Below are 20,251 nucleotides of genomic sequence, written 5' to 3'. Positions count from 1 at the left end.
TTATTATATTTTTTATTAACTACAAAAATGTCATTATTATTTTTTTTTTGTAACTATTTATGTTATTAATGATTTTTACTGTACTTATAAATATTTTAATTGTAAAAGGGTTAACACCCGTATATTATACATAAATAAATAAATAAACTATGTGTGTAAAAATAGTTTTATTTCAAACTTCGATGGCTATAATTAAATAAAAATGAATTAATCGCCCAATTTTTGTTTTTGCAACCAACACTGCTCATCGAAATTAAGTAAACTGATAACTCTTGACGTTTATATCAGTAAGTATCACCTGTAAGTAATCATAATAAGAATGCAAGCTAAAAATGAATATAGGTAGTAAATAAATAAAAGGCTTTACTAGAAATGCCAAATTACTAAAAAAAGTAAATAAGTGTATTAATGATATAAAATGAATGCATTTCGCTATCAAAATTCTATTTTGAAGTGGTGGCTGTTCAATTGTTTGGTCAAGTTTAGTAAAACCTTCATCTTATTTTACGGTAACATTTTTACATTTTTTTTTTTGTATTTTTTTTTCAATTAATTGTTTGTACTTTAAGTACTCTCCACACATAATTATGTATGAAGCATAAATAGCCATTTTAATTAACTTAAGGTTAATTAGATAAATAAAAACTAAAAATTATAGTTAAAGTTAAAGAACTATTTTAACTAAAAAAAAAAATAAACTAAAAGTATCGAAACTAGCAATACTAAAAAATGTATTTTAAATCACTCACTGAAACGTCCAAACACTGCAGTGCTAAAAAAGCAAATGATACATGACTTAATATTTTTCAGGTCCCACCCCCAATACAATTATTTGGCATTTGATCCAGTCGTAGGAATAGTATACTTGGCTTTTATTTATTACTTGTACAAGTGTACAAGTACTGGTATACTTGTCAAGTATATCAATCATGGGAATGCTCCACTTGTTAATAATTGGATGATTTGGCAAGTATACAATTATTGGTGTACTTGGCAAGTACACCATTCGTGGGAATCCGGCTTTAGTTATAAATATTTTTAGGGAGAATTGTTGCTGTTTTTAAAGTCAATACATGAAGTATATAACAATGAATGAACTGCCCTTTACAAGAAAAATGTTCTAGCCAACAATGGCTTATTATATAGTATATAATATATAATATATACTATAATTTCTGTAATTAATTATATCTGCTACTAATTAATTTTCTAACTGAAATAATAATTAACACACGAAGGTCAGAATAATCAAATTAAGGGAGTATACTTTCTTTTTATTTATTTATTTTTTATAAATCCATACTTAAAATTTTGATACATGTTTGCCATAGATATAACCAAATATACATTTACGTTACAATGTAATTATACATTTTTTTTATAATTTATCCGTAAAAATTACAATACTAAATTGTTCATATGTAAATAATAAATCAAAAAACTTGTAATTATGATATAATTAAGAAAATAGTAGTCGGCGTTTCTTTTAAAACCGTTATAAAATTCCTTTTAAAAATCTACAAAAGATCACAAATCATATCTAGTTGAAGACATTGCCCTAAAAAATTGAAAAACTTCCCTCATTTGCTGTAAATGGGGGACATTCTCAAAAAAATTACGATATATAAAAATCAGTAAATTTTGACATTTTATAATTATAATTATTATAAAGAATATTATTGTTATTCGTTTTTCTTTAAGTAGTTATTTAATTTAAAAATATTAAAAATAATTAAATTCATATTAATATAGTTCAAACATAATAATATTTATTCAGATATATTAGTTATATTATTTATGAAGAGTTTTAAATGTTATTGTGGCCCTCATTTATTAACAGCATAAAATGTGCCTAACAGAGTAAAAATCCTAATATTAATTAATATAGCAGTAGTACTCTATGTTAGTATCCATCAGTTTTACGGCTTTGTCATAACTTTTTGGTAATGCATAGGCAGTTGACGTATAGGATATTAAAAATATTGTAATAATAAATATTAACGAGGTTAACTGTACCCGCGCCAGCCAAGGCTTTACGCTGAGAAACGCTGGACCATCAGTCCTGTTGATCATATTTTGAATATAGATAGACATGCTCTCATAATTTTAAAATTTCAAATTGTATTTAAATTAAAAAAATTATTTTTAAATTGAAAAAATATAACTCATAATAATTTTATATCAAGACAAAATATATATATATATAGATATGAAATAATAAACAAATTGTTATCATCATAGAAAATTAAAAACGAAATGAAAGTCAATTTTTTAACAATAATAATTTTGCAAACTATAATTATACATGTTGAAAAATATGATTTATATACATCTGAATGCATAGTAGATAAATATTTTTTAAATTTATAAAAATATAAAAACTTATAATATTATACAATTGCAAACCTAAATCGACTTTGAAATTCCAGCTCCTGATGTAATTTCAATTAAATCTCTTGTTATGGCATTTTGTCTAGTGCGATTGAATTTTAATGTAAGTTTTTTATATATTTCATCTATTCAATATAAAAAGAAAATTTATAAATTGGTTTTTTTTTTAATTAAAAAAATTTGAAATATATTCTTATACATTTTCTGAATAATTTTATGCCATAAATTTGTGCGTTATATGACCAACATTTTACCCTATGATAATATTTTATTGATTATAGAAGGACAACTTGATGAACTTTAAAACTATTGAATAGTATAAAAATAAAACTATAAAATATTGATATTAATTTAACAAACAATAATGTATGTTCAAATAATTTGATAAATGCATACAAATTACAAAAACAATCAATTTCTTTGTTTGATAAATGTATTTAAAATTTGATAATATTATAAATACTTCTAATAAAATATAATACTTACTTGCATTTTTACTCGCATTATCCATAGCAGTCATTCTGGACAACTGTTCACTACAAACAGAATGTTTAAATGAATAGTAAATTAATGCAGCCACTGTAAAATCTTGATAGGATTCTGCAACACTTTGATCAAGACTGTTATATGCTTGTAACATAGGTGCTGTTAACATAGTTTTGAAACTGATTAATGGAATTTCTGCTATTTGATAAGCCACAATAGATCTTAAATATAATTTAGAGTATAAATATTAACAAATTATCAGTATTATTAAGCACAGTAGTTTTGTTTTATTACTTTAATCTATTAAAAACTATTTTTCCACAAGTGTAATCCAAGGAAAGTAATTGAATAGCCACCTTAGAGGCATCCAAAAATGTTGTAGGCTTACAACTAATTTCATTAGTAACAACTGCAATTTTTTCAGCGCAAAATCTATAGAAAGTAGTTTGTTAATAAACTTTAATATAAAAAAATGTTTTAGAAAGATGAAATCATTTGTAAAAATTAGTATACTAATAGTAATGCTTACTAAATTATAAAAATTATTATAATAAAATTTTACTAGACAAATAGAAGTTAAAAGGAAAAATTTGTATCACCAATTCAAGGCCTGTACAAATTATAAATCATTTACATACAACCTTTGCAATAACACTCTTGATTTGTCTCCAACACATACTACTTTAGTTATACATTTAGTAGATTCAACAGCTAGTTCATTAAGTATTGCTTTAGAAACATTAGTATTTAATGTTCCACACAAACCATGGTCTGATGTGATAGCTACAATCAACTTATTATCTTTTTCTAAACATTCAAAATTTTCTGTAGCACAATACTTTTTGAAAAATGGCTTAAAAAATAAGTAAATTATTTTGTAATTTATTAATGTATATTTATTTAATAACTTACTGTTATTCTTTCTCCGTAAGAGTGAACTAGCTGCAGTTCATATTCAGCATTAGCATACTTAACAGCAGATACTAATTTAATAGTTTTTGTTACCTTTTGTATACTTTTAATGGACTTCAGACGCATAGAAATTTGTTTTAGAGTGGTCATGGGACGACTTGGTTGGTGAAAAACTGCAAATTTTCTACAAAAATAATTTATATTTATTTCTACTGTATTGAGTATTGAATAGTAATATTATTACACTTAAAAATTAAAATTTATTGGTAATTTACTCAACATACTTACAACTTCATAATTTTAGTTAAATAGTTAATCATCATTATTACAAGAAAATTGATTTAATAAACAAACATAATTTTATTAATTAACAACAAGAAATATTGAGAATTTCTTAATTAAAATTAAAAGTAAGAGTTATGACATAGAATTATTAAAAGAAATGTGTCTAACATTGCTACCAACAGTGCCGCAAGACAAAAAATAAAAGAAGTGATATTTTGGGGTATCAAAGTTTTACATTATAACAATTTCAAAACCTAGAAATTTGTGTTTAAAAAACTACTCTAGAGAGGCAGCTTTTAATCGCTGAAAATCACACAATTCTTCTAAGGATTCATGAAAACAAAAACCCTTTTTTTATGGAACATGCCGAATTTTTCTTGAAAATGTTCAGGCATTTTGATCCTAATGAAGATCAAAATTAATCATAATAAATATGTCTATGTAAATTATTATATGTAATATAAAATTAAATTAAAAATTTTTTCATTACACTTTTGTTAAGCTACAGTAGATTTATGTTTACTCACTAAAAAAATTTATTTTGTGATTTACATTATAATTTGTAGTAGCGTATTTAAGATAGGTCAAAAGGTTAATAGTCCTAAACAGCAAAATTTAAGGGGCATATATTGAAAATGATTAACAATTGATTTTATTAATCTCATCAAAGAGTTGTCCTGACCTAGAGGTTAAAAACGTGAATTTAGAAGAATCTCATCCGGCAATCACGCTTTGTTTAAAGAATAACACAATAAAAAAGAAATTGCATTAGAAACTTATATACAATAAATTTTATTTTAAAAATCTGTATAGTTATTAGTACTCCAAAGTAAAAATTAAAAAAAAACTTCAGATGTACTGCATTAACTGTCTTCAAAATTCATCAAAAACAAATTGTAATTTGATGTAAGTTTTATAAGTACGATAAAATTATTCTATAGTAGTCTTTTCCGTTTATATTTTCGTTTGTTTCCAATGATACCGTTAAATTAAATTTTTTTGAGATGATTATGATTATAATTTTACCAAAATAGAAATATTTTTTACTTCGTAGAATATTTGATTGGAACATTTGTTTTTTTAAATCAATTGCCTTCATATATTTGTTTACTTTCATAATGAGTAGCGAAGATAATGAACTCGATTTTCCATTGGACGGTAAAACAATAAAATAAAATAAATAATTAAAAATTTAATCGGTTCATTTTGTTACGTTTTTTTAATATCACTAGCAAAATGGACTATAATAAGACTAGAAAAATAGTCATATTTTACATTGTTTAAGCTTTAAAATTACGTGTTTTATAATAATGTTATCCAAAATTTCACCATGAAACAATGATTTTTTTTTATGAAATTTAAATCATTAGAATTTAATGATTTTTTATAAATACTCTTATAAATTAATTTTAAGTACTTTTTTTATTTTGTAAAATGTTAATAACATATTTTTTTGTAGCTTTCAATACATAATATTATTCTCGATAATTATATTTTATTTCTACTATTATTTTTAAAGAACAGTTTGTTAAAATAGTGCAATAAGTTTTAAAGATATATGAAAATCGCTTTTGAGACGGTGGAGCACATCACAAAAAACCATATTAAATTAACAAAATGTTATTCAAAGTTGAAATTTTTTTAATTTATCACTTTTTATAAAATATATTTTTAGTTATCTACCACTTTGTTCTTATTTTGTGTGTGTACTTTTATAATATAACCTAAAATTTAAAAAAGAATTTTATCCAGGAAAAATTGCTTCAAAAGAAATTGGTCAAATATTTGGAAAAAACAGTATTAATGAGCTGAAAAAATTTTCATACTCAAGTGATATCTTTCTTAAGTATGCCATAATATTTTATTTAATCCCTTTTATCATGAATATGTTAAGTTTTATTAAAATTAAATTACTTTGAAGAGTTATTTAAATTTTTATTTGCTGTTTATATTACAGTAAAGAAAATTTGATAACAGCTATAGAAGAGTTAGGGAAGTCTGCTGAATTTGAGGAAATTATTGTTAGAGAAAATGCTTCTTTCAATAATGTAGAGTATTTTGACACAAAAAATAGTTATGGAGCCGTTTCTTTTACTCTATTTGATACTATCTATTGTAGAAGTGGATTAGCTACTATCAAAGCTAATATTGGAGTTAATCATGGATTGTATCAATATGAAGTCCAGTTATGTTCAAATGGTTCAATGAAAATTGGATGGGCTACTAAATCTTGTGTGTTTACAGATTCTTCGGGAGTTGGTAATATTTAAGAATGTACATAAATTATGTTAATAATTTTACTATCTTAAAGTAATGAGGTGCATTGACTACTTCACATCCTACACATATCAATAACATCTCCAATTATACATTGATATTCTAAAGTTGTATTGAATGAAAATATTATGCAAGTTCTTATATAATACAGAGTACATCAGAAATAATTCATTAATTTCATAGGGGATTGAAAAAAATATGGTGAAATATAACTTCATAAATATTTAATTTTCAATTGTAGATAAAAAAAGGTTTTTTAAAATAAAGTTGTTAAAATTTGGTTGCCTTAATAGTGGCCTTGATACATATTTGGAGCCTTCCTTGGAAGTTTTTTTATAATTGTGTCTAACATATTTGAAATACCTTAAATTTCTCTGTGAAACTATTAGTTTATTCAAAAATGTATAACATATTTCAAAACATTAACTGTAAGGTACTCCATTGAAAGCAATCGTTGAGATTTAAATCAGGTTAACACAGTTATCATAAAACAGCTTTGTACAAAGAGTCCTGGAAATAATTCCTGAAAAATTTCTTGTAGAAACATGCTGTATGAGCTGTAGTCTCATCCTAGTACCAGAAATCATAAGTCCTGGTACTGTTACCTTTAGAATCTTGTAGTCCTTTTACTTTAAATCAACAGCAACATTTTTTTCTGGTTTAGAACTTTTTTACCATCATTATAACTGAAAATTGATGAAATTATGATTGCAATTAATTATTTAGGGTATTTTATAATGAGCTCAACAAGAAAATATTTTTTGAATTTTAGAACTAAGTAGCCCCTATTTTTAAATACTATTGTATGATGTTAATAATATTTATCATTTTTTTACTTTTTTCGTTTGTAAGTAATTAATGGCAAATCTAGGAATACATAATGGGAAGGGGGTCATAGTAAAAAAATCTTTAAATAGTTTTATTTTAGAGGTGAACATTACTATTACTGTGGGCGCCAGGTCACCTTGGTTCCCTGTCTACACCACTGTAATTAAATATTGATAAGTATGTATTCAAACATAGTTGAAATTTGTGTATGAAGTCAATGTTTATTTTTACCTTAATTCATTTTTTTTAATAAATATAAAAAATTAATATATTACTGTATTAATTAATTAATTATTTATTTTATTTTATGTTTAGGTGAAACAGTAGATTCATATGGTTTTGATGGTTACCGCACAGAAGCTACTCATAATTCAAATATTTCAATATATGGAAAAAAGTGGAGAGTCGGAAATGTAATTGGTTGTGTACTTGATTTTACCAACCAAACTATCGAATATTTCAAGTATTAATTTTTAATTATCATTCAACTTTTTTTAATGTGCATTTTATAAATAAAAACAATTCTATTTTAGAAATATTTTAATTTCTTTCAATAATAAGTAGAAATATAATAGATAATTTTTTTTTTTAACTTTAAGTAATGGTCAACCATTAGGAAAAGCTTTTGAAAATGTGAATGTTAAAGATTTAACCTTTTATCCAACAATAGGGTTAACTAGTGAAGAGCGAATATCAGTTAATTTGGGTAAAAAACCATTCAAGTTTAATGTTAGTGGAGCAAGGCCATTAATTGATACCCCAGTTATTTTAATGAATTACTTAAAACAGCTTCAACCTAAAATATACAATGTAGTAGAATCATCTATTAATTTACAGTTATCTGTGAGTAAATATTTAAAATATATTTTCATTCTTATAAATTATAATATTAGCATTATTTTTTAAATTATAGACCAAAGACATTAAAAAATTAACTAATCAAAGTATAGTTAGAAATATTATTAAGACAGTGTTATTTAAGCAATTTGGAACTTTAATGTCAATACCATACTTAATAGATTATTATGTTATTGAATGTATTGAATCTTTGTATAAAAAGAAACCAAAAGATGTAATAGAGTTGCTTAAAATAATGTGGGAATATTTACCTGTAAGATTTTCAATAAATATTAATAGTTTATTGGTAAAATTTTGATAGTTTATTTACTGAAATTAATTATTCAGAAATGTTTTTCAAATCTCATCTGTAATAAAAATAATCCTGTTTTTATAGGTGGTGGTTATTATTATCATTGGCATACCCAAGATTTTTCAATGAGGGAGCTTATACCAAAAAAATGTTAGTGAAATATTTTAAGATGATTATTTATCTAAAATGTTGGTTTAGCACAGCTAGGGGTCACCTAGCCATTTTAGTCCCCTGGATATGCCACTGATTATTATTATGAGTAATTATTTATATATAACTAATAAATTTTAATATTATAGACAGATATCTTGAAGTAAAAATGTATTTGTTAAATTTACAATTTATGAGTGGTAAAAGTTTTCTTACATTTATTCCCCAACCCTCATCTAGTAGTTATAAGAGCATAACTTCATACTCTTATACTCAATCATACTTGATCTCATCAAGCCTCTAAAACTTAATATAATAATATTAATAATCTTTTTTCATTAAATCTTGTAATATGGCTAAGATTATTCTAAATAATTCATTCTATTTTTAAAGAGCCATTGCTGCCTCCTCTGAAGATAATTCATAAATGTTCATATTAATTACTAATTACAGTAAATCTTATGTTCCTAGGAAAACAAAATGATTTTTATTTTGGAAAATATTTTGTTTTATATGTCAAGCGAATTTAAATGCATTTGGAGAAATGGTTTTGATGTTTCATATCAAATACTTATACTCAAACTATTGATCGAATTTTGCTCTGAAAGGAAAACTAGAAGACATTTAATAAAAAAGATATTTTTTGACAAAGTTAGGTATGAATGAATAACATGTTTAGATATCTATGTTTTTTTTTTAATTTTATTGAATAAATCATCGATTTCTTTACTTGTGATTTCGTCTTTCAGGTTTTCATATTTTTTACATATAATTGCTCCATCAGATGATATATTTCAAATTATTGTACCTGATGTTTACTGGAGTATTGAAAATATTGCAATAATTGAGGACATTAAATTTAAACTTCTATCTGCCCTTTTAACTGATAAAACAAAACATAATAAAACATCATATAAAAATGCTTGTGCAAGAATTCAAGAAGTAGTTAATAGTTAAGTTAATAAAAGTTTCTCTAATTTAATAAAAATTTGAATTAATTATTTTTTTTATAATGGTAATTTAGGTATAGAAGAATTTCAAATAATATTTTTAGAAAAGTTATTGTGCGATAATGATCAAACTGAAATGGAAGTAAGCTCCAGAGTTCTATTTTCAAGAAGGTTTCATAATTTTATTCAAGAAAACATGATGTATTGGAGAGTAATTACAAAATTTTAACTATAATTTATGTCATGAATTTATTTAATCTATATTGTCAGTTAAATTTTAATTATTTCTTGATTTAACTTTAAGAAATTACTTTACTTATTATAAACTTAAATTACTTAACTAATTATTGATTAAAAAATAATATTTTTTCAGAATTAATATATACTGTGGTGTTTTAATTTAATTTGTGTTTTTTCTTATTCAGAGTGATCCAATGCTAAAGTTACCTGGTCCAGTTATTTTAAGTACAATTTTTAGATTAGCAATGGTAATACAATTAATTTGGAGAAAAGAGTTAATGGAGTATAAACTTGTCAAAATTTATCCAAATATTTTTTATTTTGATCACTTAAATTTTATTGGGACTGAAAGAATTGGAGGAACATTTCCCTATCTAAAAACAAAATACAAAACAGAGATAAATACTAAACTACTTGAGTTTGTGAATGACCATGGAAATTCTTCATTAAGCAGTATTCTATGTAATTTATGAAAATTTCTCATAGAATAATTTGTATTACTAAAAATAAAATTGAGAAAGTTATTGTTCAATTTTATTAATTGCAAAAATGATCAACTTTTATTAAGAATATGAATATTTTATCACTTAATATTCCTAAGTCTTAACTTATAATTGGATAAATGAAATAAAATTTTAAAAAGAGCTCTTAAATATGATTTTTTCAATGAAAAATTTTTTTCCAAAATATTAATATATATTTTTATTACAGATTTGTTTTATAATTTGCCTTGCATATGGTTTTTGTTAGTATCACTGTTCTAAGTCTATTATTTAATTTATGACGACAAAGATACGAAGACAATAGAAAATAATTTTTTTCAAATTTTTAAAAAAACACTGGTACTTCAGGGGTGTTAATATGATTAATAAAAATTGATTTCATTCTTTCTAATCATATATAAAATATATACATATTCTTTGATAGGCAGTTTTAAATAGATGAAAAAAAAAGAATTGCGGGCGAAGTTAAAACAGTGCATGAATATAAAAAGGCTGCTGAATAAATATTCATATCCTGGTTATCTTATTGTTTCTGCCCCTCATAAAAAATTTGTTTTAATTTTTCTTCTAACACATAAAATGCTATGTACAATAAACCTGCAAAATAATTTTATGATATAGCTGAAGATGATGACATAGTTGAAGCAGATCCAACAGCTAATTTAATGGCAATTTTGTCGAGATTTGTGGCAATTACACAAGATAGAGACGTTGAAGATAATTTTATACAATCGACAAATGTTTTTAAAAGAATTTCATCTGAATATAATAACATTTTTGTTGATACAAGGAGTGTTCTTTCAGATATATTTAATAATATAATTTGTTTATACAGCATAGCAGGGCATAAACAGTTGGTTGAAGTAAATATTGTTGCAATAAAAAATTGTATTTCCTTTAAATATTAGTTTTATTTGTATGATTGTTTAGTATGTGTCTTTTAAAGAACGTTTAGCTGATTTATCAGTCGAGTATGCTGTGATAAATTATGAAATAAAATCATCAAAAGAAAATAAAGAAGAAAATGAAGAAAATTTAAAAGTTTTAAATTATGATCAAATTAAAAAATATATTTGCATTAACATTTTATATTTTTTATTTTAGAGAGTTAAACATAATTTAATCCTCACTTCTCGTTATATGGCTTGGTTATTGAGTATGATTTTTTTTGATTCTAAAGAGCAAATTTTATCTTGGATGTTGATGGTGGTTGCTAGTACGATTAAAAATTGTTCAGAATATGAAGAGGAGCTGTTTAGATTTTTACCAGAATACTATCTAGATAATTTATTAGGTTTGACAGTTATGTTACCAGATTATACTAATGCAATTCAGCAGTATGAAGGAATTGTTACAGGTAATAATGTTTTTGGTTATATTTGTAAACTAGTTAGAACTGGTTAGTAATAGTAAAAATTATTATTTATTTTTAGACAAAAAATGGTTAGCTCAATTGATAGGAGAAATTTTTCTTGAACATTTTGAAGATATTAGAATAGTTCATCCTAAATCAAAAGATATAATTTTACAAGGCATAACATTGTATTTTACACATCCTCATTCTGTTCAAATTTTAGAATCTGCTTCAGATTCAAGGTATCATTAATTCATAAAAATGTATTTTTGTATAGTAATAATTTTTCTTTAAATCAACCAATATCATATTTTAAAAGTAATTGTTTTTTGTGTATTTTTTTACTGCAGGGCTTGAGATAAAAATATTAATGTTTTTAAACTTAGATAGAAAATAGATACAAAATAAGAATAGGTATGTGATATGTTGAAACATTAACTTGTAACAGTAGAGAATTAGTAGAAAAATTGAAGAGGAAAACATTTGTTGTGTGCAGGAAACTAATTGGAAGGGATAGAAAGTAAGGGAATTAGGTGACAAAATATTATTCTTAGGTAAGTCTAATACAAAGAATGGTGTAGGGATAATAATGGACGAAGAGATGAAAAGTAAAGTAGAAGAAGTAGTTAGGAGAAGTTGGCAGAATTATAGTCGTAAAATTCATTTTCAATGAAAAAGTGTTGAATGTGATAATTGCCTGTGCACCACAAATAGGATGTGATGAAATAGACAAGGAAGTGTTTTGGAAAGAGTTGGATGAGGTGATGCAAGAAATATATGGTAATGAGGATGTGGTTGGGTTGGGTTGGGTAATAGGTAATAGGTGGAGATATGAATGAACATGTAGGTAATGAGAAGAATGAGTACATGGAAGGTATGATTTTAGTGGGAAGAATGAGCTAGAGAAAGAATCCTGGATTTTGCAATATCGTATGATCTTGCTGTGGTTAATACTTATTTTAGAAAGAGGGAAGAACATTATATGCAGGAGGAACTCGAGGATCCGGTAGTAAATATTGAAAAGGAAAAATGAAAGAGTTTTTAAAGACGATAAAAGAGAGGACGGTGTGAAATGTCGAGGGAAACATAGATGTTGTGTGAAATAGCTTTGATAATCGTGTAAAGAATACTACAATGGAGATTGTTGGTGAGAGTAGAAGTAGAATGCCAGAAAACAAGGAAACCTGGTGATGGGATGAGAACGTTCAGAAAATCATAAAGAGTAAGAAAAAGCAGTTTAAAGTATGACAGAAGAGTAACAGGTGATAAGACTAGATAGGGTATAAATGATTGTGTAAAGAAGCCAAGTGTGCAGCAAGTAAGGCGAAATTTAAAAGGTATGATAAGTTGTTTGATATGCTAGGAACAAAGGAAGGTGAAAAAGATGTCTGTAGACTTTCAAAAGTAAGAGAAAAAAAGGTCTAAAGATTATCACAATGTAAGGTATATAATAGATTTGGAGAAATCATATGATAAAATAACGAGAGAGGTTTTAAAGTGTGCAATAATGAGAAAAGGAGTGTCAAAAAGGTATATTAAAATAATAGAGGTAATGTATAGGTACTTGTACCAGGGTAAAAAGTGGGGGAGGATGGGTGAAGTTGTGAGAAGCGTCTAATATGTTATGCAATAAAAGAATTCCAATAAGGATGAAAGGTAAGTTCTAAAGACTGTAGTGAGACCAGCTATATGTATGATTCAGATTGTTGGGCGGTTGACAAGGATTTGAGTAGAGAATGAGTGTAGCCTAGATGATAATGCTTAGATGGATGAGTGGAGTGACTAGAGAAGATAGGATAAAGGACGAATATATAAGAGGGAGTATAGGTGTAGCGTCAAACGTGGACAAGATAAGAAAAAATAGACGGGGAGAGAAGATCACTTGGTGAGTCACGCTTCAATCAGGTAGATTTAAAGTAATGTAAAGCATCAGAATAAGGGAGAAAAAAGGAAGAATAACATAGAAATGATGAAAATCTGCGAACTTGTTACTGCGGATCCCCTGATATAGCTAGGGACCCAATGGAATTGAACTTCTTTACCAAAAGTAAAATTTTGAGAAGTGCTCTAATTAAAAGTTTATAGGGAAAGTTTGAGAACCAAAGGGGTTAATATTAATAGCAAAAAGGTTTGCCTGCAAATCTGAGCAGATGAAAAAAGAAGTATCCAGAGAAACAGAAATGTAGAATAATGCATTGACAATAGCAATGCACTCGGTAATAAATGAAGAAGAAAGGGGATTCAGGTTGATGGAATAGGAGTATTAAGACTTGGTATATAGTAAGTACAACCCATTTTGAATAATGAGGTAGACCCATCATGAGTGTGAAAAAACGTCTCTTTATTGTCAGACCTTATTATTTATATGTTTTGAACTACTGAAAAAGAAAAGAGATATATTAGAGTTAACTAGGTAAAAAAGAAACTTTGAATTGGGGCTCAAATGTTGGACATCTATTTTTGAATAGTATTTTTAAACTTGAATATAAAATTTATTTGACTATGTAAAATAATATAGCATTATGTGTTTACTTTGAAACAAATTATTATTATTTTATTTATAGTAGTTTTTGTTATATAAATATGAGTTCAAATATTAAATTATTATAATAATAGTCGTTTGCATGCAATGCATTCAATATTCAAACCACTGGATCAGAAAATATGGGCAAAAACAAATATTGTATTGATGTTAATTTGGTATGGATCTGGATTTGGATTTCGACATACTCAACCGCCTCATTTAGAAAACCGACGAATACCTCCTCAAGAGACAATTGAAGATATTTTGTTCATTAACATGGGAAAAGGTATATATGAATTTTTAAAAATATAAATAAATCTCATATGCGAGTTTGAATTTTGAACAAAATGTTTGAAGGGACTTTTAGCTTTGATGCGAAGCTAAGAAGGTATTAAATTTACTATGATGCAATTATTTTTTTATTAATTTTTTTTTTTGTGTGTCTGTCACTACTTTTTCTCAGCTCTCACTGGACCGACTTTTTTCAACGATACATCAAAAGATCACAAATTGTTTCTAGTTGAAGGCATTGCCCTCAAAAATTGAAAATTTTACCCTCGTTCCTCTTAATTAGTAAAAATCTCTTAAAAAATTACGATTTTTAAAATCGGTAAATTTCTACATTTTTTAAACTTTTTTTTTTAAAATTGCCATAATTTATTAAAAAATGAACGAATCAAAATCTATTTTTTTTAAATAATTAACTTAGGTATTCCTCTTTCATTTATATACATTTTTTAAAAATCTGGCTCTTTATCTGCCTACAGGGAGGGATTCAAAATAGCAACTTCTTCACAAAAATTTAACTTTTTTAACTTAAGCTTTAAAAATATTCTGAAAATACTCCGAGCTTCAAATATATGTTAAAATAAAGCTTATGTTATATACTACAAGTACAAAAGTAAAATTTGTCCCGACGGCTTATCTTCTATGTGCAAATGGTTGCTGTAGTTAAAAAACATGCTATTTTTGTGTTCAAATTCTTGATATTGTATTTTAATTTATTTTAATATACCTAATAAGGGGAGTACACTGATTTTCATGAACATTATATAATTTTAATTGCCATAGAATATAAAATTAAACTCATTAATTTTTTTTTTTAAAGTCAAAAAAAGTAACTTTAATATTTTAATTAGCTGAAATTGCCAATTTTATCGAAAAACAAATTTGATGAACGCTTGCTTAATTGGTATCACCAATGTTTGTTACACCTAAGGTACGAGGTTCAAATCTGCCGGTGGCCGTGATTTTGTTGCAATTTTTCCTTAATTCTTTTTGAGTTAGAAAAAAATGTTCAACTCATTTTTTTTTAATTTGTTAATACTTTTTTTGAACTAATTAGTAATAATATCAAAACTTCATGGTAATAGAAAAAAATATAATTGTAACTTTGAAATCAACGCGAAAAATTGCACTGATTTGTAAATTTTTGACTCTGTTGAAAATTAAAATAACTTGGATTTTATTAGTTATAATTTTTTTCATGTTTGTAGAAAGACCAGCAGCATATGTTTTTCAAAATGATATAAAATCGATAATAACTAGTGATAAATATTTGGCATCTAACTTTTTAAATAATTCACTAAACCATCTGAACTGGGCATTTTCAGAGTTTATTAGTTTATTTCAAGAAGTGGGTGTATTTTATTCATTTAATATAATATTGATTATTGTATCTACTTCAATATAATATTTTGCTTAGGTGAAGGACATAGAAATTCATAATGAAACAGCTCAAACTGCAGAGATTATGAGTAAACTAAAAATGTGTTCAACATGTTACGCTCTATCCGTGACATTACTTCGAGTTATTGAAATGGTAATTACTTTTGATCGTAGCCTAGTAACCAACCAAGAAGGATCTTTAGAAAGAATAGCTCAGGTTAGAATTATTATTGTAAACATTTTTTACAATAATATAAGAAAAAATATTTTATATTTTTTTCACTAAAAATGTCTTGCCTAGTCAATTGATGAAGAACTTGAGGTAACTAAATGTCCAAATTTTGGTCATAATTACTTTCATAAAATTCAATAAAAATTTTTTTTACATATACTTATTGTTTTATGTGTATTTATTGCTTCAGTTTTTTAAATTAACAAAAATATATTTACATTTTATTGAAACTTTTTCAAAATTATGAGAATGTGAGGAAAGACAGGAATATTAATGTTTAAATATCTATAACTCTCTTAAAAATTAATCGTTTTTTATTTTTAGCATACTATGTTTGCTCAATTCTGTAATGTATATAATATTCTTATAATGCATTTATATTTGATTTTTAATTTTGTTAATTCTATGTATTAGTGATTTTTTAGTAATTTTTTTGTGGCTTTGTGAATTAAATATTTTAGCTTCAATGTGAAGTTGAGAAGCATAACATTTTAAAAGCATAGCATTTTATTATGATTTGTTTTAAATTAATAATATTTTTAATTTCATATAATATTAGGCACATCGGTGATCAATTTTTATTATATATATATATTTTTTAAAATTAATAAAATAGAAATGTCTTTTTTGCCATTTACTTTATGCTTGGGAAAAACAGGAACACAATAACTATCATGATAGTTTTGAAAAATTCGTAAAATATTAAATAATTTCAATAACACATGCCTACAGCAACAAAATTATTTCAAGAAGATAGATAGATTTTATGTAGTTAAACATAGAGTAATTAAGAAAAAAAAACCATCTTAATTTAACAGTTTTTTTAAGGTTTAAAAATAATTAGAATATAATTCTCTGTCACTGTTGAGTCCTTAACTTGATTACCTACATAGTCCTAATTTGTCTACTTATTTATTGTCATTTGTTTAGTTTAACACCAATGCTATAACGAGAAATCCTTGGATGACAGAAGAAATAGTTAAGCAAATAAAGGAAAGAAGAAGGTATAAAAATCAAATTAACACTCAAGAATAACAACAATACAAAAGAATACGAAATGAAGTGCAAAGGAAGATAAAAAAAGCTAAAGAAAAATGGGTAGATGAGCAATGTAAGGGAATAGAAGATTTTTAAAATAAAGGAAGAAGTGACCTGGCGTTTTCAGAAACCAAAAAGCTTTTTCGTGAAAGGAAACAAAACGCAGGTACCCTAATAAACAAAAACGGCGAATTATTACTAGAAGCTGATAAAAAGGCTAAAAGATGGAAAGAATATCTGGAAGAATTATATGAGGATAATTCAACTATGATATTTGAGGAAGAAGATAATGTAGATGAGGAGGATAAAGGTGATTATATCTTGCAGGCCGAATTTGATCATGCGATGGACTTCCTTAAAAACAATAAAGCGTATGGTGTAGATGAAATCCCAGCAGAGTTACTTAAATACACAGACGTAGCTGTTAAAAAAGAACTGTACAAAATATGCAATAAAATATATTTAAAGGGAAGAGCCATTAGTGATTTCGAGAAGGGTATTGTGGTACTGATTCCAAAAAAGAAAGGAACTCAAAAATGTGAAGAGTACAGAACATTAAACCTCATCACACATGCCGCCAAAATTATCACCAGAATAATCAAAAACAGGATAGATAAAAAGATAGAAGAAAATCTGGGTAAAGATCAATTCGGATTCAGAAAAAACATAGGAACAAGGGAGGGAATTCTAACACTGAGAATACTAATTGAAAAACAAATTAGAAGAAATAAAGATACATTTATAGCCTTTGTCGATTTAGAGAAGGCGTTTGATAATGTAAAGTGGAGTATATTATTCGATATTTTAAAATCAATTGGAATTAAGTATTACGACAGAAGATGCATATATAATTTATACAAAAATCAAACTTTATTAATACGTATAGATGGAAAAGAAGAAATAGCAAAAATTAAAAAGGGTGTACGACAGGGCTGTAACCTATCACCCATGCTGTTTAATCTATATATTGAAGAAGTAATGAAAGAACTAAGAATAGAAGTAAAGCAAGAAGTTAGAATAGGGGAAGAAACAATTAACGCTCTGAGATTTGCTGATGACATCGCTTTCTGCGCAGAAACAGAAAATGACCTGCAAAATATTTTAACTAAGGTCAATAAAATATTATGGGACAAATATGGAATGCGATTAAATAAAAAAAAGACAAAGGTTATGGCGTGCAGCAAGACAAACCCTTCTCAACTTAATATATACATAGATAACGCACGCATAGAACAAGTACAACACTTTAACTACTTAGGAAGTAAAATAACGGAAGATGGCCGTTGTAAAGATGAAATTCTAAGTAGAATAGCGCAAGCGAAGAGGGCTTTCCAGAATAAAAAACACCTACTAACCACCAATAGTATGGACTTAGAGGTAAGGAAAAGGTTCTTAAAAATATATATATGGAGTATTGCCTTATATGGCTGTGAAACCTGGACAATCAGTGCAATAGAGAAAAGAAAACTAGAGGCCTTCGAATTGTGGTGTTATCGTAAAATGTTAAGAATTAAATGGATTGATAGAATAACGAATGAAGCAGTATTAAATAGAATAAAAGAAAAGAAAATACTATGGCATACCATAAAAGTTAGAAGAGCTAAAATGATAGGACATCTACTACGCCATGAGAGTATAACAAAAACCGTCATAGAAAGCGACGTTGAAGGCCCTATAGGAAGAGGAAGACCAAGGATGGAGTATATGAAGCAAATAATAAGTGACATGGGGAAGAATAGTTATAAAGAACTAAAGGAATTGAGTAATGATAGGGAAGCATGGAGAACTGCAGCAAACCAATCTAAGGATTGAAGACTGAAAAAAAAAAAAAATCTATAACTTATTGAAAAGTGTATGGATCAACACAATTTTTTTATGAGAAATAATATTTTTTAATAATCCCTCTTTCATTCGACATACTTTATCTTAATCAGGATATTAATAAGGAACTAGTAGATCATGTAGCTTTTGGAATAATCCACCAATTTTTTAAAATTAAACACTATTAACGTCACAAATTCGAAGGTGGACCGTTTATGATTTTTTGTTATGTCTATTTATTTATTTTATCGCGCGAAAGAACCTTTTTCTGACACAGCGGTGTCAACCACTCATTATTTTGCCTCTGACCGCTAGATAAGGCGATAAAAGAGAAATATAATTAAAATCGAATTGTTTATCAGTATTGATCCCTTCCAAAAAGACTGGCCGTTATCGATTTGAAATTGCCGTTAGATCGGTGTTGACTCTTCTCTATTCTTTCTTCTGTCATTGACCGTGCTAGGGTGCACACATTTGTTGTTTTATTGACATATTTTTCAATGATGGAGTAGAGCCGCCAACGGCGAACGGCCAGGTCTTTTCGGCGAAGCATCCAGACCATCGGATGGGTCTCTTCGGAGACCGGGTATCGTTTTCTTTTTTATATTATATTTATGTAATGAGCTATATTTTATTAATTATTTTATTTAATTTTATTTTATTGTAAATTAACTTAATTTTGTTTATGTGTGGAGAGCACGTGTTTCCCTTTTCTTCTAGCCAACGCTAAGGAGCGAGTGTCCAGACCGCTCCTGGTGTTCTTCATTAATTTCCTGTTAACATTAACGGATGTGTTCCAATACCGTCCGTGATGTTTGTAATATTATTTGTTTAAATATTTTATTTTATTTGTATTGCCTTTATTTGTAGACATGGTTTTTGATGCATTCGCATTTTTGTCCATGTTTAACTTAATTTTCTTTTTTTAACAATTAAATTAAATTTCCTTATTAATTTCAATTGTAATATTTATTTTATTGCGCGAGTAACTTAATTACTCGCGTGTATTTCATTCCTATTCCTTAATCTAGACACGGGCTACGGTATGTTTTACATATCAACCACATACAACTTTGATTGTCATAATTGTGTTCTATAAACCACGAGGCATTATAGTAATTTATACATATAACGACATATTAACTTAGATTATACTTTTAATTCACTTAAAATTAAATTCCACCTATGGTCCGGTAATCATATCTGATAGGTATGACACCTCGCCTAGGTGGTGGCGACCCTTGCTACTCTAGCTAGTCGTTATGCAAGTGGCAAACCACGTTGTTGATTTACTAATATAAAAGCCCGCTTGCACACTATCAAAGATTAGCATCGAAGCGTTTTTTTTTTATAGTGATTTTAATCACTGTCAGATATCATTATACTTGATCCAACTATGCCACGTCACCACTGTGCCGCGACCCCCCTGTGCTGGGTTTTTT

The 20,251-nt window shown here is 26.5% G+C and overlaps 2 protein-coding genes across 9 annotated transcripts in view; one reads left to right on the top strand and one right to left on the bottom strand.

The window, feature by feature from the left end:
• Positions 1-283: 283 nt before the first annotated feature.
• LOC126897815 (E3 ubiquitin-protein ligase RNF123-like) overlaps positions 284-20,251 on the top strand; it is a 21,563-nt gene continuing 1,595 nt past the window's right edge. The window contains exons 1-18 of one of the 5 annotated variants that reach the window (XM_050671694.1): positions 4,866-4,980; positions 5,827-5,920; positions 6,032-6,122; positions 6,194-6,333; positions 7,495-7,642; positions 7,779-8,022; positions 8,093-8,290; positions 8,951-9,135; positions 9,229-9,431; positions 9,504-9,640; positions 9,855-10,131; positions 10,794-11,035; positions 11,103-11,213; positions 11,277-11,529; positions 11,606-11,768; positions 14,143-14,336; positions 15,547-15,686; positions 15,756-15,935. In XM_050671694.1, coding sequence (XP_050527651.1) covers positions 6,106-6,122; positions 6,194-6,333; positions 7,495-7,642; positions 7,779-8,022; positions 8,093-8,290; positions 8,951-9,135; positions 9,229-9,431; positions 9,504-9,640; positions 9,855-10,131; positions 10,794-11,035; positions 11,103-11,213; positions 11,277-11,529; positions 11,606-11,768; positions 14,143-14,336; positions 15,547-15,686; positions 15,756-15,935 — 2,832 coding nt within the window. In that variant the 5' untranslated portion in view covers positions 4,866-4,980; positions 5,827-5,920; positions 6,032-6,105. Of the gene's footprint in view, positions 510-4,865; positions 4,981-5,074; positions 5,233-5,826; positions 5,921-6,031; positions 6,334-7,494; positions 7,643-7,778; positions 8,023-8,092; positions 8,291-8,950; positions 9,136-9,228; positions 9,432-9,503; positions 9,641-9,854; positions 10,132-10,793; positions 11,036-11,102; positions 11,214-11,276; positions 11,530-11,605; positions 11,769-14,142; positions 14,337-15,546; positions 15,687-15,755; positions 15,936-20,251 lie in introns of those variants that run through there. The other 4 variants (XM_050671692.1, XM_050671690.1, XM_050671691.1 and 1 more) reach the window with 4 other exon arrangements.
• LOC126897817 (ATP synthase subunit gamma, mitochondrial-like) lies at positions 2,102-5,233 on the bottom strand. Of its 4 annotated transcripts, none has more exons than XM_050671698.1 (6): positions 5,122-5,233; positions 3,790-3,973; positions 3,516-3,730; positions 3,172-3,309; positions 2,878-3,098; positions 2,102-2,516 (listed from the first exon to the last, which is right to left on the bottom strand). In XM_050671698.1, exons 2-6 carry the CDS (start codon positions 3,937-3,939, stop codon positions 2,407-2,409), a joined length of 834 nt encoding a protein of 277 aa, XP_050527655.1. In that variant the 5' UTR covers positions 3,940-3,973; positions 5,122-5,233; the 3' UTR covers positions 2,102-2,406. The 4 variants fall into 4 exon arrangements, with proteins under 4 accessions (XP_050527655.1, XP_050527654.1, XP_050527652.1 ...); XM_050671697.1 differs by having other exon boundaries at positions 5,101-5,187; XM_050671695.1 differs by lacking the exon at positions 5,122-5,233 and adding an exon at positions 4,078-4,196.

The sequence above is a fragment of the Daktulosphaira vitifoliae genome, unplaced genomic scaffold, assembly GCF_025091365.1.
Source record: "Daktulosphaira vitifoliae isolate Bord-2020 unplaced genomic scaffold, ASM2509136v1 Scaffold_2, whole genome shotgun sequence".
Classification (NCBI taxonomy): Eukaryota; Metazoa; Arthropoda; class Insecta; order Hemiptera; family Phylloxeridae; genus Daktulosphaira; species Daktulosphaira vitifoliae.
This window is presented reverse-complemented; position numbering and strand designations above follow the sequence as displayed.